General features: G+C 42.0%; 1 protein-coding gene across 1 annotated transcript in view; it reads right to left on the bottom strand.

Annotated features, from left to right (window-relative positions):
• Window positions 1–3,495: 3,495 nt before the first annotated feature.
• Window positions 3,496–23,783, bottom strand: part of LOC117815601 (B-cell receptor CD22-like) — a 38,062-nt gene continuing 17,774 nt past the window's right edge. Inside the window, exons 6-10 of the mRNA XM_034687410.1 lie at window positions 20,431–20,691; window positions 10,693–10,774; window positions 10,525–10,585; window positions 4,009–4,211; window positions 3,496–3,869 (exon numbers count right to left, since the gene is read on the bottom strand). Coding sequence (XP_034543301.1) covers window positions 3,785–3,869; window positions 4,009–4,211; window positions 10,525–10,585; window positions 10,693–10,774; window positions 20,431–20,691 — 692 coding nt within the window. The 3' untranslated portion in view covers window positions 3,496–3,784. The remainder of the gene's footprint in view (window positions 3,870–4,008; window positions 4,212–10,524; window positions 10,586–10,692; window positions 10,775–20,430; window positions 20,692–23,783) is intronic.

Below are 23,783 nucleotides of genomic sequence, written 5' to 3'. Positions count from 1 at the left end.
GTTTTTTGGCTCCCCAAATTTTAAACCAATCAAATCCCGTCCAGCCGTTCTGCCCTCCTCCTGCGCGTACATTTCCCCGGCGTGCACTCCTCTGAGTCCCCGTCTCCTGCCTCTACTTCCCCTGACTCTACTGACTGCCCCTCTCGCTCGTCCTCGGGCCTGTCCCCTCTGACCTGATGAGGTGCTTTGCTCAGGACTGTAGTCCGGATCAGAGTCTAAAAAGCTCTCACCAACAAGCAGAATAATAAATGACGTTCAGTAAGTCCTACAGAAAATGTAGATGTACTGTAGCGTCCGTCCGGACGCTGTAGTGATGACGAGCCGATTGGTGAACACGTTGATCTTTAATAACCGGTCACTGTCGGCTGTGATCACGCCAACCAACAAAACAACAATCAATGTTTGAATGAATGAAAAACTTCTCCTCTCCTCTCTCCCACTCGCACACTCTACACCTCTCCTGATGCCTTCACTGACCGTCAACACTGTAGGAATTAAGAACATCTACACTGAACACGTTTAACAAACAGTAGAGCTGTTACAGTGTTATATATGTGTTATAACTTTTCTCCTGATATCGTGTCACCGGTACAACTGGATAATGCTAGCATGACAGTTGTGAGTGCTAACAGCAGCCATGTTTGTTTGTGTTTTTAACTTTCACTATGATAATGTTTTGGTGAGGACCGGTTTTGAATCAGTCACCATCATATGGTTGAGAATCAGCGGCGCTCGTGCATGTGAGCGGGGGGGCGTCGTTTTGGAGGAGCTCCGAGGGAGGAGGGGAGGGGTTAGACGGAGTCATGAGGAAAAGCTACATTCAAATTCATGCTGGTTTTCCGAGACTACCAACCCCAGCTTTAAGTACAGTACTCAAGTAAATTTACTTTGTTACTGTCCACCACTTGGCGTGGCTGACTTGATTGACAGGCGGGAACACTGTAGCTGTGAGCGAAAAGGCTAAAGGCCCGCCTCTTTACTTCACAGACGCAGTTATGTTGAGTTCAGCATTTCCAATATGGCAGCCGGCAATGATAAGCAGCGCTTCAGAAACAGACGGGTGACGTCATGGATACTACGTCCATTTATTATATAGTCTATGTTCAGTACCTGTCATACCTGTCACACTCACTCATATATACACTGGTGGCACAGGCAGCTTTGTAAAGTACAGTATTAACTAATCCCATTTACACACCGCTGGCACAGCCACCAGGCAGTTTGAGGTTAAATGTCTTACTCAGGGACACTTTGCCATGTGGACAGCAGGACCTGGGATCAAACCCCTGACCGACCTTCTGATTGAGAAACGACCCACTCTACCACTGAGCTACAGCTGCAGAGTGTGTGAACATCTTTTAATGTGTAGTCGTATTGTATTTGTTTGAAGATGTGCGTCTCTTGGCTTGCTTTTAGTCATGGATTACTGTACATTAACATCCTGATGGAGATTTATAAAAAGCAAAAATGCAATCTTTGTCAGGCCCGGTCTTCAAGAGGAGGGGAAAACAACTTTAAAAATATTAGTTTGCTTGTATAGTTGGCAGTCAGAATACTACTGTGGTCAGAGTTCCACCATACAGACTGTTTTCCTGCAGACACTAAAGCATGCCAATGTGAGATTTGTCAGTACTACTCAGACTGAAAACATTAACCAGAACACTTCCTGTATTCAAATCCAGTGGCTACCAATATGTGTCAGATGTGTTTTCAGTTCTCGAGCGTAATCTCAGAAGAAACCACAATATCGTTGCAGACATGAAGTTTTCACTTCCTCTGGTGAACCGATGTAAAGCACTTTTCTCGGTGGTTGTTTGTCCGCATTTCCTTTTCTTCCTAATTGTCTCTGAACAGGCTCATGGCTGAAAGTACTTCTGTTAGCTAGTGATGTGTCATGATCAAAAGCTGCGGCTCTGAGAGTTGATAATTTATAGTGAATCAGAAGAGCCAGCTCACATCCAGAGAGAGCCGGCTCCCAGTTTTTTCCTTTCCCTGCTTAGCTCTCTCAGTGCTCAGCCCCAGCTCTGCTCACAGCAGAACTTTGTTTTGATTGGTCAGCATGGCGGACATGCAGCCAATCACATGTGAGGATATAGGATACAGGTGATGGAGGGGAGGCTGTTTATCGTGGCTTCATCTGTTCCTTCTGAGGGAGTTAGGGTTAGGGTTCTTCTCAAAGACCGGGCAAATTCTCACTGAGAGGAGAAACCGGATCAGACCATCCAAGCTGAGGCATCTGATTTTTCTCAATGCCAACCTGAGGACTTTAATAATGTTTGATCCAGTCTGGTTCTGTTCGCTTGAGTTTGGTTCTGGTTCTGTTTGCTTGAGTTGGTTCTGGCTCTGTTTGCTTGAGTTTGGTTCTGGTTGTGTTTGCTTGAGTTGGTTCTGGTTCTGTTTGCTTGGGTTTGGTTCTGGTTCTCTTTGCTTGAGTTGGTTCTGGTTCTGTTTTCTTGAGTTTGGTTCTGGTTCTGTTTGCTTGAGTTTGGTTCTGTTTGCTTGAGTTTGGTTCTGGTTCTGTTTGCTTGAATTGGTTCTGGTTCTGTTTGCTTGAGTTAGGTTCTGGTTCTGTTTGCTTGAGTTGGTTCTGGTTCTGTTTGCTTGAGTTGGTTCTGGTTCTGTTTGCTTGGGTTTGGTTCTGGTTCTCTTTGCTTGAGTTGGTTCTGGTTCTGTTTTCTTGAGTTTGGTTCTGGTTCTGTTTGCTTGAGTTTGGTTCTGTTTGCTTGAGTTTGGTTCTGGTTCTCTTTGCTTGAGTTGGTTCTGGCTCTGTTTGCTTGAGTTTGGTTCTGGTTCTGTTTGCTTGAGTTTGGTTCTGGTTCTGTTTGCTTGAGTTGGTTCTAGTTCTGTTTGCTTGAGTTGGTTCTGGCTCTGTTTGCTTGAGTTTGGTTCTGGTTCTGTTTGCTTGAGTTGGTTCTGGTTCTGTTTGCTTGAGTTTGGTTCTGGTTCTGTTTGCTTGAGTTTGGTTCTGGTTCTGTTTGCTTGAGTTGGGTTCTGGTTCTGTTTGCTTGGGTTTGGTTCTGGTTCTGTTTGCTTGAGTTTGGTTCTGGTTCTGTTTGCTTGAGTTTGGTTCTGGTTCTGTTTGCTTGGGTTTAGTTTTGGTTCTGGTTCTGTTTGCTTGAGTTTGGTTCTGGTTCTGTTCTGTGGATTTGTTCGCAGTTCTTTGTTAAATCGTGCAATAAAAAAGTTTGATTAAAACACTAAACAAAAGTAAGAAAGGTTTTGGAACAGAATAAATGCCCAAAAATGGGCAATTATAAGGCTTCTCATAAAAACACTGTGCGTAAAAGGGTTTTCAAACAGGGAGTCGAAAGAGCCGGCTCTCTGAAAAGAGCCGAACTTCCCATCACTACTGTTAGCTGCTGTTAATGAAAATGAAAGTATTGAAACAGGTTAAAGTCATCATCCATGTATGGAGGGAAGTCATGAAAACAGCCAGTAAAACCCCTTTTCCCTAACCCCATCCTTCAACACCAATTAATATAATGCAACAATGCATGGTGTTCTATATGTTTATTAACATCTACTCATTTTTCAGAGCAATATAAAAATGTATTCAAGATAAAAAGTCAGAAATAGATTTTTTTTAAATAAAAAGAGAGATTGCTTAACTGGAATGTAAAACTTGGTAAGACTATTTCAGAGCAAAAGGAGAAAACATATAAAGATGATTCTCCTTGTCCGTTCACAGTCAAAGCAAAGCAGGCCTTACTGTTTACAATGTCCGAATGATCTTGAGTTTGATGCTCAGAGTGACTTCTTATCAGGATTCAAAGGATGAAGTAGACTAGAGGTTTCTGCGTCCATGTACTTTGGTGGGTTTGTTGACTGTAGTGTACAATGCAGCTGAATCCTCCACAGTTTCCTGACCGCTGGTTTTAAGAGAAACATGAAATAAATAGGGTGTTCAGATTGAATGTTTACAGCCCAACAGTGATCACATTAAAGTCATAAACAAGAGTTTTCATAATAATTACGATGTAAGTTAACGTTCTGTGAGGAGTTGCTTACCTCTGGGCTGTTCTGGCGGTGTTAAATCTAACAGCAGAGTACTCAACCATCATCCCTCCTTCTTCTTCTTCTTCTTCCTTCTTTGTTTTCTTGTTTCTTTTGGGTTTATCTGGTTTGATGTTGGAGTAAACAGGATCCTCCTGATTTTCAGCAAAGTGAACAGTCACATAGCGAAGATCATTCTGCTGCTCTGCCAGTTGGATCTGTGCACATTGAACAGATGAGAAGATTTTTCCTTTGTGGGAGGACTTTTGAAAGACAGAAGTTTCAGCTCGGGTCACTAACAAAGACAGAAGTTAAGATTTCACAGAAAGGTAAAGTAAAAATATCAAAACAACTAGAAACTTAAAAATCAAAGCTGTTAGTGTTGTAATGGTTCCTGGTTATTCACAGAAGACGCTAAATAATTGTATTATTTCCTCTCAAAGCAGTGTTGAAGTTTGGGAAAGCCTTGGGTTGTGTCATGTTGGCCTCCTCAGTATTTTATTTCTCCAGTGGTCTCCAGTCACTTCCTTCTTCTCCTCAACAAGTGAATTTCAGTGTCTCTCTTGGCTTCCATTATTAAGTGATCAAACAGATACCATCTGTATCAAAACTCTCTCAGTTCTGTGATCCCTCAAACTATTGACTATATAACCCTCAAGCATTTCCAATATGGCAGCCGGCAATGATAAGCAGCGCTTCAGAAACAGACGGGTGACGTCATGGATACTACGTCCATTTATTATATAGTCTATGTTCAGTACCTGTCACACTCACTCATATATACACTGGTGGCACAGGCAGCTTTGTAAAGTACAGTATTAACTAATCCCATTTACACACCGCTGGCACAGCCACCAGGCAGTTTGAGGTTAAATGTCTTACTCAGGGACACTTTGCCATGTGGACAGCAGGACCTGGGATCAAACCCCCGACCGACCTTCTGATTGAGAAACGACCCGCTCTACCACTGAGCTACAGCTGCAGAGTGTGTGAACATCTTTTAACGTGTAGTCGTATTGTATTTGTTTGAAGATGTGCGTCTCTTGGCTTGCTTTTAGTCATGGATGACTAAACATTAACATCCTGATGGAGATTTATAAAAAGCAAAAATGCAATCTTTGTCAGGCCCGGTCTTCAAGAGGAGGGGAAAACAACTTTAAAAATATTTGTTTGCTTGTATAGTTGGCAGTCAGAATACTACTGTGGTCAGAGTTCCACCATACAGACTGTTTTCCTGCAGACACTAAAGCATGCCGATGTGAGATTTGTCAGTACTACTCAGACTGAAAACATTAACCAGAACACTTCCTGTATTCAAATCCAGTGGCTACCAATATGTGTCAGATGTGTTTTCAGTTCTCGAGCGTAATCTCAGAAGAAACCACAATATCGTTGCAGACATGAAGTTTTCACTTCCTCTGGTGAACCGATGTAAAGCACTTTTCTCGGTGGTTGTTTGTCCGCATTTCCTTTTCTTCCTAATTGTCTCTGAACAGGCTCATGGCTGAAAGTACTTCTGTTAGCTAGCGATGTGTCATGATCAAAAGCTGCGGCTCTGAGAGTCGATGCTTTATAGTGAATCAGAAGAGCCGGCTCGCATCGAGAGAGAGCCGGCTCCCAGTTTTTTCCTTTCCCTGCTTAGCTCTCTCAGTGCTCAGCCCCAGCTCTGCTCACAGCAGAACTTTGTTTTGATTGGTCAGCATGGCGGCCATGCAGCCAATCATATGTGAGGATATAGGATACAGGTGATGGAGGGGAGGCTGTGTATCGTGGCTTCATCTGTTCCTTCAGAGAGAGCCTTCTTGAAGACCGGGCAAATACTAACTGAGAGGAGAAATCGGACCAGCCCATCCAAGCTGAGGCATCTGATTTTTCTCAATGCCAACCTGAAGACGTTAATAATGTTTGCTTGAGTTTGGTTCTGGTTCTGTTTACCTGAGTTGGTTCTGGTTCTGTTTGCTTGAGTTTGGTTCTGGTTTTGGTTCAGTTTGCTTGAGTTTGGTTCTGGTTCGGTTCTGGTTCGATTCTGGTTCAAGTCTGGTTCAAGTCTGGTTCTGTTCTGGTATGGATCTGGTTCGGTTCTGGTACGGTTCTGGTTCGGTTCTGGTATGGTTCGGTTCTGGTTCTGGTATGGTTCTGGTTCGGTTCTGGTTCGGGTCTGGTTCGGGTCTGGCTCGGGTCTGGTTCGGTTCGGTTCTGGTTCGGTTCGGTTCTTGTTCAGATCTGGTACGGTTCTGGTTCGGGTCTGGTTCGGTTCTGGTATGGTTCTGGTTCTGGTTCAGTTCTGGTTCGGGTCTGGTTCGGTTCGGTTCTGGTTTGGTTCTGGTTCAAGTCTGGTTTGGTTCTGGTACGGTTCGGTTTCGGTTCGGTTCTGGTTCGGTTCTGGTTCGGTTCTGGTTCGGTTCTGGTTCGGTCCTGGTACGGTTCTGGTTGAGTTTGATTCTGGTTTCTGTTTGCATGAGTTTCGTTCTGGTTCTATATGCTTAAGTTTAGTGCTGGTTCTAAACCTAACCCTAATCCTAACCCTAATCACAACCCTAACCCTAACCCTAATCACAACCCTAACCCTAAACCCTAATCACAACCCTAACCCTAATCACAACCCTAACCCTAACCCTAATCACAACCCTAACCCTAACCCTAATCACAACCCTAACCCTAACCCTAATCACAACCCTAACCCTTATCACAACCCTAACCCTAACCCTAATCACAACCCTAACCCTAATCATAACCCTAACCCTAACCCTAATCACAACCCTAACCCTAATCACAACCCTAACCCTAATCACAACCCTAACCCTAATCACAACCCTAACCCTAACCCTAATCACAACCCTAACCCTAATCACAACCCTAACCCTAACCCCCTAACCCTAACCCTAATCACAACCCTAACCCTAACCCTAATCACAACCCTAACCCTAACCCCCTAACCCTAAACCCTAATCACAACCCTAATCCTAACCCTAATCATAACCCTAACCCTAATCACAACCCTAACCCTAACCATAATCACAACCCTAACCCTAATCACAACCCTAACCCTAACCCTAACCCCAACCCTAACCCTAATCACAACCCTAACCCTAAACACAACCCTAATCATAACCCTAATCATAACCCTAACCCTAACCCCAACCCTAACCCTAACCCCCTAACCCTAAACCCTAATCATAACCCTAATCACAACCCTAACCCTAATCCTAACCCCAACCCTAACCCTAACCCTAGCCCCAACCCTAACCACAACCCTTACCCTAAACACAACCCTAATCATAACCCTAATCACAACCCTAACCCTAATCATAACCCTAACCCCAACCCTAACCCTAACCACAACCCTTACCCTAAACACAACCCTAATCATAACCCTAACCCTAACCCTAACCCTAATCATAACCCTAACCCCAACCCTAACCCTAATCACAACCCTAACCCTAAACACAACCCTAATCATAACCCTAATCACAACCCTAACCCTAATCATAACCCTAACCCCAACCCTAACCCTAACCCCAACCCTAACCCTGACCCTAATCACAACCCTAACCCTAAACACAACCCTAATCATAACCCTAATCACAACCCTAACCCTCAACACAACCCTAATCATAACCCTTATCACAACCCTAACCCTAAACACAACCCTAACCCTAGCCCCAACCCTAACCCTAACCACAACCCTAACCCTAAACACAACCCTAACCCTAGCCCCAACCCTAACCCTAACCACAACCCTAATCATAACCCTAATCACAACCCTTACCCTTATCAAAACCCTAACTCTAATCATAACCCTAGGATCAGGGTGATAAAGATTTTGTAACAGAATAAATGCACACAGTTGGGCAATTATAAGGCTTCTCATAAAAACACTGTACGTAAAAGGGTTTTTAACACAAACCATTAACGCAAAATTAAGGTAAAATATACGGCTACAAAAGATCCTAAATTAAGAGCCGGTCGGGAGTCGAAAGAACCGGCTCTTATTGGGAGCTGAGTTAAAAGAGCCGGGTCTCTGAAAAGAGCCCAACTTCCCATCACTAAAGCACATGCTTTCTACCATTTGCACTCTTAGTTGCCCTTGGAACTATTTGTATTGTAAAACGTATCAATGTAAATACTTCAGACCTGTACCATAGTGATAAACAGATAACACTTCAATTTGAATCAAGTAAACACCACTTGTATACTTTAAAACAGAGGGTCATTTTATTCCTTGTGGACTCAACATGACAGCATTTAGACTTTTCAAGTAATTGACCTTAAACGCTTTCAGAAAATTAACAGTCACAAGACTCACATATCCCTTTGAGCCACCAAATGGTATCATAACAATGGTGTGTATGCTGTTTTGTAATGACAATGATTTACTAGAAATGTATTCAAATTATTTCACGGACCCCCACGCTATGGTTCGCAGACCCCCAGAGGTCCCAGGACCCCACTTTGAGAACAACTGAGCTAGAGTACGTTAATTGAGCCAAATGTACCATAAAACATAAACAACATACCCCCGTTTTCTGTGAATGCATGATTATGAAGTGAAGGAGAAAAGATGTGAAAAAAGTTGTGCAGTGTCGCTGTCTGTTCCAGCACAGCGTGCACTCAACTTTCAATGAATGGGGATGTGTTTTGTTAATAGGGTCAGGTCAAACGCAGCCATGTTGGAATCATTTTCCAGGACTATATGTGATTTTCCAGGACATTTTACTTTTTCTCCCATTTTCCAGGTGTTTTCCAGTACTGCAAAACTGGTCAACTGTTTTCCAGGTTTTCCAGGTTTTCCAGGACGCATGGGAACCCTGCAGCACTTTAGCGCAATGCATCCAGATTTCTGTTTTAACAGAAGTTTGCAACATAAATCTAGTGGTTTAAAATCAGCTCTATGTGATATTCACCTAAAAATAGACTTGAACTCTGGCTTTGTGCTCACTTGCCTGCAATTGGGTCCTTTATCATTGCTGCTTCATACATTGATGATTTGAAAAAGTAGGGTAAAAAATACCCCCATTTTCTCACAAATCACAAACCAGCATCTCAAGAAGAAGGCCAAGATTTAAGTCTTTTAGACAGACAGCAATTCATCTCCATTAACAACTGCTCATCCCACTCCATTTCAGTAACCCATGGTGTCCCTCAAGGCTCGGTGCTTGGTCCCCTCCTTTTCATTCTGTACATCCTACCCCTTGGTCACATCATTCGCCATCATGGACTCCAATTTCACTGTTACGCCGACGACACCCAACTCTACCTTTCCACCAAAACAATCAGCGCTGCCACTGTTTCCACCCTCACCACCTGCCTATCTGCAATAAAATCATGGATGACCACCAATTTTCTAAAACTCAATAGTAACAAATCTGAAATCATCATCATCGGCCCCAAATCCCTCCTACCCTCCACCCAGGACTTCAAGCTCTCCATAGACGGTCACTCAGTCACCCCCTCCCCTCAGATCAAGAACCTTGGCGTCATCTTCTATCAGACTCTCTCCTTCCAACCCCACATCCGTCACATCTCCAAAACTGCCTTCTTTCACCTCCGCAACATCGCCCGCCTCCGTCCCACTCTCTCCAAATCCGCTGCTGAAACCCTAATTCATGCTTTTATATCCTCACGACTCGACTACTGCAATAGCCTCCTGTATGGTCTTCCCTCCTCCCATCTACAAAAACTACAATACGTACAGAACTCTGCTGCCAGGCTACTCACCCACTCCCGCTCCAGAGACCACATCACCCCTGTTCTTCAACAGCTCCACTGCCCCCCCCGTAAAACAGCGCATCCAATTCAAGATCCTGCTCACCACGTACAAATCCCTCAATAACCTGCCCCCCCCCCCCCCCCCCCCCCCCCCCCCATACCTCACTGACCTTCTCCAGTACTACCACCCCTCCCGCCGCCTCCGATCCTCTGACTCCAACCTCCTCCCTCCCATTACTAAATCCAAGCACCGTACCTTGGGGGACCGGGCCTTTGCCATAGCCGCCCCCACCCTCTGGAACTCTCTCCCCCCACACATCCGTGCTTCTGACTCACTTCTTTCATTTAAGAAACAGTTAAAAACTTACCTTTTCAAACAGGCATTCCCCACACATTCATTATTCCACCTCTTCCCTTGTCGTCTGCTTGTCTTGTATGTCTTTATTTGTATTTATTTATTTATTTGTCTCTCTTGTAAAGCGTCTTTGAGTTATTTAAAAGCGCTATATAAAACTTAGGTATTATTATTATTATTATTATTATTTGGGTTCATGTCTATGAAAGCACAATACCTCCAAAGTTCTCAGTTTACTTGTGCTGAGACTTTCAGAAGTCTGTCAGTTCATGCGTGAACACCAACAAGGATGTTTTGAGCCTGATGCCAACATGATAGAGAAAGCAAAGGAAAATACTTTTGGATACTTTAGGAAGTTTATAAAGGTAGATAAACAGCAGGGTAACTTTTATTGAGAAGTGTGGACCTCAAAGTCACACATCAAGTGTTCAAATAACTATATTTCATGAATGTATGAATTTCCTCACCTGTTCACTGTTGTCTGGTCTCTCTCTGGGCTCAGACTGTTGCTTACAGGTCCTCTTTTTCCTAGTCAGACACATTCATCATAATAATTAAACCATGGTCGTCCTGTGTGTGCTGAAATGATTTCATGTTAAAGTTGAACCATCATATGGAGGAATTTAATTACTCACATGATCCATATGACAACACAGGTGAGAATGAGAATGATCATGATGACGGGGACTGTGGCCGCAGCTATCAGTTTCCGTGGACCTGAAAAAAAAGTGATTGAATTAAAAAAACAAAAAGACAGTTAATTAAGAAATGGCACCCCAAATGATGTCACTCTTAAATCTGACATTGTTGGACATGAGTTCAACCTCCCAGTGCTACAAGCTAAAAGCTTTCACAGATCACACATAGTGACTAAGTTCAGACCACCATGGAGGACATGCTTGAGCAGTGGCACCTTAAAGGTGACATATCATGCAAAATGGACTTTTTAATGGTTCTCTACCTGAAATATGTGTCCCTGGCATGTCTGCAAACCCCCCGAGAATGAAAAGAATCCATTCTCCCCCTGTTCTGATTTCTCCACCTTTCTGTAAATGTGTGCTGAAACGAGCCGTTTCAGTTTTCAGTGTTTTTGTTACGTCACAACAATATCCGGTCTGTAACAGGAAGTCAGAGCTCGGAGCTTGTTCAGCCCTTAGACTGTATAAAATACAACTCAACCCCTCCTCCGTTTTTCATTCCCTGCACACATGTGTGCTAACAAGGAGCTTAGGAGGGAGGCATGCTAGTTGTAGGCTGTCTTAATAAACACAAAGGTCGGTTTTACTCCCCACGTCTGCAGATTTGAAAATCTAGTGGATGATTTTTATTTACCATGGAAAAGTGCTAGCGCTAGTTAGCATAGCTAAATGTCGTAGCTGTAGCTGTAGCTGTAGCTGTAGCTGTAGCTGTAGCTGTAGCTGTAGCTGTGTACCAAGACACACGTCGACATACTGACAAATAAAACAACAAGAAACACTAAATCTGTGACCAATCCTTCAGAAAGGTATGGCTGCCTTTCTGGCAGAGGTCAGTTTTACTCCCCAGGTTTGCAGATTTGAAGATCTAGTGGATGATTTTTATTTATCATGGATAAGTGCTAGCGCTAGTTAGCATAGCTACATGTCGTAGCTGTAGCTGTGTACCAAGACACACGTCTACATACTGACAAATAAAACAACAAGAAACACTAAATCTGTGACCAATCCTTCGGAAAGGTCCTGCTGCAGGCGCCTCTCCATCAGGATCAGATTCAGAGGGTTGAAGTAACGTGATCTCTGAGCAGCCGTGTATATTCAGCCAACATGTAAACATTAGATCAACGTGCTGGAGAGCCCAGGCCACATCCACTTCCTGAGGGGGCGTGGTCAGAGAGAAAACAGAGTGTTCTGAGGAGGGCTGCAGAAAAGGGATTTTCAGGCAGACCAAAATCTGATTTCAAAGTGTTTTTTTGAGCATAAACTTTAAAGACATGTTTTGGGGACCTCTTAGACCAATATATTTTGATGAAAAAAGCGTGATATGTCACCTTTAAATAGAGTGCATGTCAGTTTGTTTGCAATACTTTGTGTCATTGTTGAGATTTAATGTAGTGTTTCCAGCACACAATAAACACAGGGGCAGGCCACCAAAGTTCAATTTTCATCTGCCAAAAGGTCAATCATCAACCGGCTTTACATTTTCTCTTTCCTTTCTTTCAATCGTATAAGATCATCATCTGCTATCAATGATTTCAACAATGTCTCTTTTTGCTGCTTATTAATATTCTGAAAAGCTGAACTTACCTGCTACAACAGTCAGATGTGAAGTGGAGTTATGATGTCCCTTGACATTTACAGCAAGACAAACGTAATTCCCACTGTGTTCAGGTCTTGAGCTGCCGATAGTAAATATCTGTCCTGATGCTTTTGGTGAGTCTTCATTCTCCTTGTACCAGGTGTAGTTAGCTGCTGGGTTAGCATCACTGCTACAGGTCAGAGTCACTGAACTGCCCTCCACTATCTCATCAGAGGGACTCACTGACACAGAGGGAAGCTTTGGAGCATCTGGAGGTGTATGAAAAAAATGAAGCAAAGAACAACTAACAACTAAATAAAATAAACACACCTGTTTGATATAATTCTTATGAGTGGCAGAGTTTTTTTTATATGAAACATGTTTCATGAAGGTGTCATTGTTATGTAGCTTTTCTTATTAGCTGGTTTACTTACATTTTACATTAACAGTGATGAGATCAGATGTGTTTCTCCCCAGCTTGTTCTCAGCTGTACAGTAATACTGTCCAAAGTCAGAGGCCTGGATAGAACTGAAGACAAGCTGTGGTTCTTTTCCTAGAGACTGTAGGTCTGGATTTCCATTCTCCTTGTACCAGGTGTAGTTAGCTGCTGGGTTAGCATCACTGCTGCAGGTCAGAGTCACTGAACTGCCCTCCACTATCTCAGCAGAGGGACTCACTGACACAGAGGGAAGATTTGGGGCATCTGCAGGGAAATACAAATATTTTTTTAAACACGTTATTTAAATCTTATAATATGCATTACAAAGGGAAAATAAGAAATTCAGTATTTTAACAGCAATGACTTGTTAATCCTATCATGTAAGTATCAGTATACTTTATTATCCTCTGTAAATATTGCAGACCCTCCCTGACTGAAAAACACAGGTAAACAACACATGTGAAGATTGCTTCAGCCTCAATCTATAACCCTAATCCTCTCTCACCAGTGACTCACTGACAAGATGTAAGGCTTTAATGCTTCATGGTGAGTGGAGCCTTCACAGACGGAGTCGGAGACAGAGATGCTCCAGAAACTTTTCATTCACTTAAAGAAAAGGGACAGAATGTCTTTACTGTCAGTGTGGAGGAAACTCACAGACTGCAGCTGAGCGGTGATCCTCATGTCCTTTAACAGCACAGGTATACCTGTTGAAATCAGGAACACGGACTCTAAGAGAAGATCTCTCTGCAGCCATTTTCTGTCCATCTCTGTACCAGACATATGAAGGACTTTTAGCCACATTACAGCTGCTGTGACACTTCAGCTCTGCCTGGTTTGATGATCTTGTCACTTGCACCTGCAGGTCTGGATGGGGGAAGAAATTATATGTTATTAAAACTGGAACATGCAATTCACAAATACAAACACAGAGATTCAAATACTTTTTTCACAGATACTGAAACTATGAAGAAAAGTTTTACAGTGAAAACTGTTACCTGTGACAGTCAAAGTGACTCCAGGTTCACCAGTAAACTTTCCACCTTGTTGGTTTGTCGTGAACCTGAACTTGTACTGAGCTGAGTCGCTCTCTCTCAGGTCTTTGATACTCAGAGTGCAGTCGTTCCGAGTGAAACGATACTCCACACGATCAGAGTAGGCGGAGTCTTTTTTCAGATCCACAGGTGTAGAGGATCTCTTTTTAGCAAACCACAATCTGTCTTCAACTTTAGTAGCTTGACGATGTATTGTTGATGGATATGTGTAGGTGCAGGGTATGTCCACTGTTGATCCTTTTAAGGCACAGATCTGATGAGAAGAGTAAGTCACTCCCCAGCCAACCTCTCCCCTAACCACTGAAACACAGAGCACAGGAAACACGATCAAACTTAGAACATCAGAGAGACAGACATAAAAAGTTATAACCTTAGATACACTTGTCTATGAAGCTTCTCCATGCAGATCTAAAATACAAAGAAGTCTCTTTAATACAAAAAAAAACATGTCTTAGGGAAAGTTACAGTCTTCATCACTGGATTATGACTTTAACATTTCTGCATTTTGACAATGTTAATAAAGATTTTTAAAGGACAAAGACAAACTGTTTGCTTTGAGATCAGGAACATTAGACATGAGTGTAAAGGCAGCTTATTGAGAGCGTGTGAAGTGTTCTGTTGTTTCCTCTCTGTTCACTCTGTGGTCAGAGTAGTGCAATGTTAAAAGGAAGAGAGCTGCCGACCACAGACGTGTTGGCATGAAATTAAACTTTGCTTGTGTTCTTAGTAAGACAAACAGTTAACAACCATAAAGAGAGAATGGAAACATCACACATACGTCAGGGGAATGAGCTCAATGCATCTGCAAAGTTTGGTTCCCTTTATTAATAGATTTTATCTTGTTTTGTAATGAAAGAAATACTAACAATCATAGCTTACTTCTTTAGTTACTAAATCCTTCAGATGCAACATTAAAGCTTCAGTTTTACAAAACTAACCTGGCTGTGTAATACTCCTATTCTTTCAGATGTTTATTAAAAAGTTGTAGATAGATGCAGCATGTGTGAAAACATTGAACACAAACTGATGATCTGCCAACATGCAGAATATCCAACATAAATACAGCAAAGAGTAAAAACAGATAAAGCCTGTTCTTGGTAGGTATAATAAATAAATCCCCTGAGCTAAATGCCCTACGATGAAAATGAGGATATGAAGTACCTGGCAGAGAGAGAAGAAAGATAACCAACACACTTGCTGCTGCTTTCAGGCTCATAGCTGCTCTTCTCATCCCTGTGTGACTTCAGAGAAGATAAATATCATCAGAAGGACTGTACATAACCTGTGCAGATAAATATCAATCATATCAAAGAAGAATTCTACTTACAGCAGGGAGAAGATGTTGTCTCTGCAGAAGACGCTCCTCTATGGTCATAAGCAGGAAGAAGTCAGTGTGTTAAACTCGTCTCGCCTTCCTTCCTCTTCCTGCTTTTGATATGCATGAGCCAAGTTACGCGGTGACATCAAGTAACATGTTTTTTTGTAAGCTATAACTGGCCCTTTTTATTTTAGTTGACGAGGAAAAGGACAAATACATCATGTTATTCAATTTTGCATTTAAATGCATGTCAAGGTTGCAATCATTGCAAAGTTGGAACAAAAAAAACAGACAGAAGTTACGATGAAAGGTGTGAAAATACAGCTCAAGGTGTTAAGTCAGCAACTGCAGCAGAGACGGAGTTTCCGGGGCTGTCTATAAGTGCAAAAAGACAAAGATACAAGAGAGGAACCACTGACACTGCATGTTGAATCTGCACGTTGGCCAGATCTCAGAGTGGGAGTAAGGCCAACCTGGCCTAAAGTTTCTTACTTTAGGCTGATGAAAACTGGCTCAGAGGGATTGTTTCTCAAAACTGTGATTGTTGTTTAAATTAGGCTAGCAATGAATATTACTGTGAAACAGCTACTCTGGGTTGTTTGGATCATGTTGTTGTTTGTCTGATGTACCTTTCATGTTGTTGTGTTTCTTAAAGCTGTGCTGTACCACAAATTGCCTCTTGGAGGATTTTAAAGTTTTCTAAACTAAACTAGAACTAAACTAGAACTTTGTAAATCCTGACAAAGGGGACTCAAATCATTTTAAAAATGTTTTTTTTTTTAATTAATTGAATTTGTGCTGGTATTACATTTAGTGGTGTTGCAGACTCCCAGAGGAAAATTTTACTGCTCAAGGCTTTCTCTTCTAAGTCTCTGGAGGCAAAATTGAGATTCTCACTTCAGCCTCATTCAAGTTTCAAATTGTTCTCATTGGTTTCTCATTAGTTTCTCCTAAAATTCACTAGGAGAAATAGTTGAGACCATGAGATGAGTCTTATTTGAGACTTAAATGAGAGATCTTGTTAATGGCTAATTTTCTTCTCTTTTTTTAAATATATTTTTGGCCTTTTTGCCTTTATTTGACAGGACAGCTGAAAAGAGACAGGAAATGTGGGGAGTAGTGAGCGGGAGAGGACATGCAGAAAATGGTTGACCGGTCAGGATTCGAACCGGCGACCCCTGTGACAAGGACTGTAGCCGCTTAGACTGCAAGGCGACCAGCGCTTCTGCCAATCCACCCCTTGAATTGTAATAATCTGGCTAAATCTGGTCAGCCCTTTTGTGGCCCATATTATAAATAAAGGGTCGGTCATACCTTGTATGAAATCTCTATCTTTAGCAATTTCTCTCAAATCCACTAAATCTTTGTGAAGTTGTTTTGTTCCAAACAGACTTGTAAAGGAAGGACCATATTGTGAAGTCAAAGAAGAGATCAATTCACATCTAAATAGCTGATCTTGCAAGTGGTTCAAATGTTTTAATGAGAATTGTAAGTTTGTGGACAATTACATTGAAATGTTAATTTTGCAGGGCACTATAAATGTTCATGAAAAGATGAGCTCAGGCTCTTTCTTTGCTCCATCTGAGCTCACCTTGAGACACAAAAACTGAGTCTGACAAAAACAAATGGATGAGGTTAGATTGAGACAATTGAGAGAGCTCCCTGATTTCTCCACCTGAGCTCAAAAGGAGTCACAGCACTTGAGAAATACCTGAGAATCATTTCAGATTTAGACCAGATCTCCTTTTGAACTGAAAGGGAGACTAAGCTGAGACTTTTTTTCTGGAGGGAAAGAATGAGAAACAGGAGACGTAAGCTATAGTCTTATTTAGCTTTCAAACAGATCTCATTGTTGTCTAGGAGACATAAATGAAACACTTTTGAGATCTCCTCTCTACATTTATTTTCCTATGGGCTATGATGAATGGAGTTGTATTCTTAAGGCTGATTTATACTTCTGCGTCGCCCCTACGCAGCAGGGGCTGACGCGGACATGAGCCCCACATACTTGTGCGTCGGTGTGTCCGTGTCGCGCAGCAATTCTCCGCCGAAACGCCTGAGGGCAGTGTGGTCTCTCTGATAGCCGGCCGCCTGCTTCCGGTCCCGCTACGATCTCTGTTTACTTTTCCACAGAGATTCAGAGCGTGTTCTGTTAATCTACAGCTGCTACATGTTGCTGTTTATCATACAGACATGATTACATGAAGAATAGAGAGGAGGAGATGAAATACATGGCCGATGTGCGGACGATGTCCGGGATCCCGGAAGTGCTGTGAATGCGGGAAAGACAAAGCCGTCGAGCGGACCAATCACAGGGCTTGCGGTCCGCGTCGGCTCTACGGGGAGTTACATTTTGGAGGAGGTGCACGTCAGCTACGTGCGTAGGCCTCGGCGTAGGTACGGGAGCTACGCGGACCCCCGGCGTAGGGTACGCCGTCGATTCAACGCAGAAGTATAAATCAGCCTTTAGAGTGGCCAAAAAAAACCTTCTGCTCAATGCTCTGAAGAATTAAAAAAGAAGCTCCAACATAAAAGAAAGCTCTTTAACTTCTTCAGTAAAAACTACATACATCCCTTGTTTCACAAACATACTAAAACACAACAAACTGTGACACACTTCATCCTTATATATACAATTAAAATAAATTATGAATGGATTAGCGTTAAAAATGAAGCTGGTGGCTTCTGTAGATTATTTTTCTCTCAAAAAGAACACAAAGACAAGCACTCAGTGATTCTGTGAAGATTTAATAGAAATATATGATGAAGTCAATATGAACAAATGATTATGGTTATAAAAAACGACAGTAAATGATGATAACTGAAATGTTGAAAACAGCTTAAGTTAAATGACATAGAGCTCACAGAATAAGTTATATACAGAATAAATTGTTGACTGTGCTGCTCGATGCTGTGAAGAAATTAAAAAAGACAACAGAGATTTAAAGCTCCAACATAAATGAAAGCTCTTTAGCTCCTTCAGTAAAAACTACATACATCCCTTGTTTCACAAACATACTAAAACACAACAAACTGTGACACATTTCATCCTTATATATATACAATTTGAGAATGATGGAAATGAGTCAACATTTCAAAGCATGGTGCACACTCATGTTTCCCAGCTTTTTCACACAGTCCTTGACGTGTTGTGAAAGCTGGCTGTTTATTAGAATCAGCTGCAGAAACTGAACATTTTCACCTCTAAACAAAGTGTCAAATGAAAACCCTCCATGAAGTATGTGATGCATTCAGGTAATAATAATAATAATAATAATAATAATAATAATACATTTTATTTAAAAAAGCGCTTTAAAAGATTCTCCAAGACACTTTACAAGAAAATAAATTATACAATAGAAAAGCAAAGGAAAACGGTGCAAGAAAGCAAAGACAGCAAAACAAGACAAAACAAAAATGCATCAATGATAGGTTAAAAACCTTTCTAAATAGGCGGGTTTTGAGTCCGGATTTGAAGTTGGTGAGTGAGGGAGAGAATCTGAGGTGTTGGGGGAGAGAGTTCCAGAGCGTGGGGGCAGCGACAGAGAAGGCCCTGTCCCCCCAGGTTCGGTGCTTGGGTTTGGTGAGAGGGGTGAGGAAGTTGCCGTTGGTGGAGGGATTATATGGCTGCAGAAGGTCGGTGAGGTAGGAGGGAGCTAGATTATGGAGTGCTTTGTAGGTGAGGAGGAGGATCTTGTATTCTGGAGGTGATGGGAAGCCAATGGAGGTTCTGGAGGACTGGGGTGATGTGGTCTCTGGAGCGGGTATGAGTGAGGAGGCGTGCAGCTGAGTTTTGTATGTATTGTAATTTGTTGAAGAGGGTGATGGGTGAACCGTAGAGGATGCTATTGCAATAATGGAGTCTTGAGGTGATGAAGGCGTGGATGAGAGTTTCAGCGGCAGTGAAGGAAAGGGAGAGGCGGAGACGGGCGATGATTTTGAGGTGGAAGAAAGCCGTTTTTGAAATATTGTTAATGTGTTGTTGAAAGTTGAGGGACTGATCGAAAATGATGCCAAGGTTACGGATGTGGGTGGATGCTGAAACAGTGGATTTATCATTAGTGAGTGAGAAGTCCGAGCAGGTGGAAGTGAGGGATTTTGGGCCGATGATAAGAATTTCGGATTTATTACAATTGAGTTTGAGGAAGTTTGTTTGCATTCAGGAGTTTATTTCAGTGAGGCAGTTTGTGAGGGTGGTGTGGGAAGCAGCGGTGATGGATGTGGTTGAAATGTAAAGCTGGATGTCGTGGTGAATGTTTCCACATCCTCCACAGCCTCGCTCTCCTCTGGTTCAGCTGCATCTGAAGAAAAAGGAATAAAACTAGAGTTACAGTTGTACCTGAGACCATGAATCTGATCTCAGTCTGCTGTCTTCAGTGCAGGAGGCTCTCACCTCTCTGGACTTCACACCATGTCTTCCTGCTCCTCTGCGTCTTCTGTCTGTGCTGCAGGGACGGCTGAGACGTTTGCATAATCAGAACCAGAGTCCAGCTGATGACAGACGATGAGGTTTTAGTTCAAGTTATCATAACAGTGTTCCAGGGAAAGTTTTTTCAGCAGTCTCTCTGTCTGTCTCACCTCTATCATCTCTGCAGGTTCATTTGGTTTGGTGGTGGAGCTCAGAGTTTTCTTCTTCCTGGATTAAAGGAACCATTTCAAGGTGAACAATAAGTGATAAGTTCTTCAACTGATGATTTGATGTGGTTTTACCTCATCCACAGAGCCAGGACAAGCAGAAGAGTCATCATAAGGATCACCAGAGTCAGCTTCAAGATATTCATTATTAATGTTGAGTTCCCTAGAAATTGAGAAAGGTATATGAGACACTTCACAGGTAGGATTAGAGTGATACTCATTCAGTCAGAGTCTGACACCATGGAGGTTTCTCCTTCAATCATTCCTTTTCTTTCAGTCAGTTTTGAGTTCCGACTTATTATTTAAATGTGAATCTGCTCAGGTGTAGTGCAGTGAACATTTGTGAGGATGCAGGTGGAAATCAAATGATGAATATTTTATGTCACAACAATCAGAAGTAAGGTGGAGTTATGACGTCCTCTCGAGTTCTGCGCTTCACAGAAATATTCCCACTGTGTTCAGCTCTGAGGTCAGTGATGGTGAAGACCAGTCCTGATGCTTTTAAGGAGTCTTCATTCTCCTTCTACCAGGTATAAGTAGCTGCTGGATTAGCATGACTGCTGCAGGTCTGATTCACATATCTCCCCTGGATTGTTTAATCTGACTCAGTTAGCATGTTATGACTCATGAAGTAGTCAGTGTGAAACTTACCTGCTACAACAGTCAGATGTAAAGTGGAGTTATGATGTCCCTTGACATTTGCAGCAAGACAAACATAATTCCCACTGTGTTCAGGTCCTGAGCTGCCGATAGTAAAAATCTGTCCTGATGCTTTTGGTGAGTCTTCATTCTCCTTGTACCAGGTGTAGTTAGCTGCTGGGTTAGCATCACTGCTGCAGGTCAGATTCACTGAACTGCCCTCCTCTATCTCATCAGAGGGACTCACTGACACAGAGGGAAGCTTTGGAGCATCTGGAGGTGTATGAAAAAATGAAATGAAGCAAAGAGCAGAGTTTTTTTTATATGAAACACGTTCCATGAAGGCGTCATTGTTATGTAGCTTTTCTTATTAGCTGGTTTACTTACAGCTTAAATCAACAGTGATGAGATCAGATGTCCTTCTCCCCAGCTTGTTCACAGCTGTACAGTAATACTGTCCAAAGTCAGAGGCCTGGATAGAACTGAAATGAAGCTGTGGTCCTTTTCTTGAAAGTTGAAGGTCTGTATTTCCATTCTCCTTGTACCAGGTGTAGTTAGCTGCTGGGTTAGCATCACTGCTGCAGGTCAGAGTCACTGAACTGCCCTCCACTATCTCACCAGAGGGACTCACCGACGCCAAGGTCTTCTTTGGGGCATCTGGGGAAACAAATGGTAATAATAAATCACGTTGTTGGAGCCATGAAGGGAGTTCAAGTGTTTATATTATGTTATTTTGAGGTTTAGGGTAGGATATTGTTTGTATACTTTTTGTGGTGTTATTATGGTGTTTGTTTACAATATAGTTTATTGTGGGATTAGTTAATTAGGTTATTTATGGGTCATGTGTTAGGGGCGGGGATACTGAGTTCATTTAGGCCACCTGTGTTCCTTTGTTTGGCAGGTAGGGAGAGGGGGTGAGCTGGGTCTCCGTACTTTTTGTTGACCGCTTGCTTTGCGCTTGCTTTACGCTTATTTATCACTTACTTTTCCTATTTTTGTTTGTGCACTTTATCATGAGTTTATCATCCTTTTCTGGTACTAAAAGGTTAAACTTACTTTTGTGCATAGTGTTTTTTGCTTTAGCGCGTCTGACAATAACTGGGCCCAGCGTCAGCCTCTCAGGGGCTTTTTGCTCTAAGTAGTCGCTATACACGTATTAATCTTTAAATCTTTTAACACAAATGTAATGGAACTGATAAATTAACTACATCATCTCTAAATCTTATGTTACACCTCTGACATTCTCTCCACCAACACGAGGACATGCTGTACACTTGAGTAACCTTTTATCTCAGAACAATCGGAACGGCTCAAATCTTATAATCTCATTTTCCTCCATCTCTTAATTCTGGGTTCATTATTTCCTTTCATTACTTGAGTTATATATTACAGCCTTTCACACACTGTGTTCATGACTGATGTCCCTGACTCTTTATTTCAGACTATGACAGTGAAGTAAATAAACAGTGACAGAGAGCCCCTGTCATCATGTCCTTAAAGAATTGGTATCTTTCACTGTTTTCTGTCCAGGTTTCAGATTCTCCCAGACTGCAGGTGAAGTCAAATGTGAACTCTTAGAGGTTAATAACCAGAGCTATAAAACAAAGGTTAGTGTGGAGGTGAGGAGAAGTTTCTTCCACTTGACCAGCTGACACAAAGTGAAGCCTTAATGCATCCAGAAAGATGAAGTCTTGAAGATTGACCATAAAAGTAGAACAACACATGTTTAGTGACAAGATTTCTTAAAGGTGACATATCATGCAAAATGGACTTTTTATTGATTCTCTACCTGAAATATGTGTCCCTGTCTACAAACCCCCCGAGAATGAAAAAAATCCATTCTGCCATTGAGCTCGGAGCTTGTTCAGCCCATAGACTGTATAAAATAATACTGAATCCCCCCTCCGTTTTTCATTACCTGCACACATGTGTGCTAACAAGGAGCTTAGGAGGGAGGCATGCTAGTTGTAGGCTGTCTTAATAAACACAAAGGTCGGTTTTACTCCCCACGTCTGCAGATTTGAAGATCTAGTGGATGATTTTTATTTGTCATGGATAAGTGCTAGCGCTAATTAGCATAGCCACATAGCTACATGTCCGTAGCTGTGTACCAAGACACACGTCGACATACTGATAAATAAAACAACAAGAAACACTAAATCTGTGAACAATGGTTCAGAAAGGTCCTGCTGCAGGCGCCTCTCCGTCAGGATCAGATTCTGGATCAGATTCAGAGGGTTGAAGTAACGCGGGTCTGTGAGCAGCCGTGTATATTCAGCCAACATGTAAACATTACATCAACGTGCTGGAGAGCAGAGGCCACACCCACTTCCTGAGGGGGCGTGGTCAGAGAGAAAACAGACTGTTCTGAAGAGGACTGAAGAAGAGGGCTTTTCAGGCAGACCAAAATCTGATTTCAAAGTGTTTTTTTGAGCATAAACTTTAAAGACATGTTTTGGGGACCTCTTAGACCAATATATGTTGATGAAAAAGGCGTGATATGTCACCTTTAAGACCTGAAAGCCCTGAACAGACCAGCTTAAAATCAGTAACTTACAATATTAATTATACAGGCTTTAGAAATGTGATGTTATAAATGAGCTGTTTTACTCACATGTTACATTAATGAAAACTGATTGAGATGTTTTACTCCCCAGTTCGTTCTCAGCTGTACAGTAATACTCTCCAGAGTCAGAGGCCTGGATGGACCTGAAATATTTTCTGCTTCTGCTGTCAGTTTGAAGTATTTGATTTCCAGTCTTCTTGTACCAGGTATATGTAGCTGCTGGGTTAGCATCACTGCTACAAGTCAGAGTCACTGCACCGCCTTCCTCTATCAGACCAGAAGGACTCACTGACACAGAGGGAAGCCTTGGAGCATCTGGAGGAGAAAACATGTTCTTATATCATTTAGAGATTCAAATGTTAAGGTAATAGAAATGTATTCAGTTGAGCCTGTTTCTCACAAAAACAAACTTCAGTATCCAATAGGTAGAGTACTGAGGAATATGAAGTAATGGAGTACACATGAGTATAACCTTAGTCTTTTTAAAGTGGCTGAATTTAAATCATCTATTCTCTCTCCACTTGTAAGGTCTGGATTCAGATTTTCTCTTGGATCACACATTACAGACAATCACACACTGCATTAGTTTCTTGCTTAATGTTAATAAAACCATCATCCAGCTAAATATGACCATTCAATTAATCAAAATAGATAAATATGTGTTCAAATTATGAGTTAATGAAACTTTCTGTCATTTATCTTAGATGCTCAGTGTCATAAAGTTACAGACTGTGTATGTGAAGCAGATAGAGGTGAAGAAGAAGCACATATGATCAGAAAATTAAGTTTAAAAAAAAGT

The sequence above is a fragment of the Notolabrus celidotus genome, chromosome 7 (assembly GCF_009762535.1).
Source record: "Notolabrus celidotus isolate fNotCel1 chromosome 7, fNotCel1.pri, whole genome shotgun sequence".
Taxonomy (NCBI): domain Eukaryota; kingdom Metazoa; phylum Chordata; class Actinopteri; order Labriformes; family Labridae; genus Notolabrus; species Notolabrus celidotus.
This window is presented reverse-complemented; position numbering and strand designations above follow the sequence as displayed.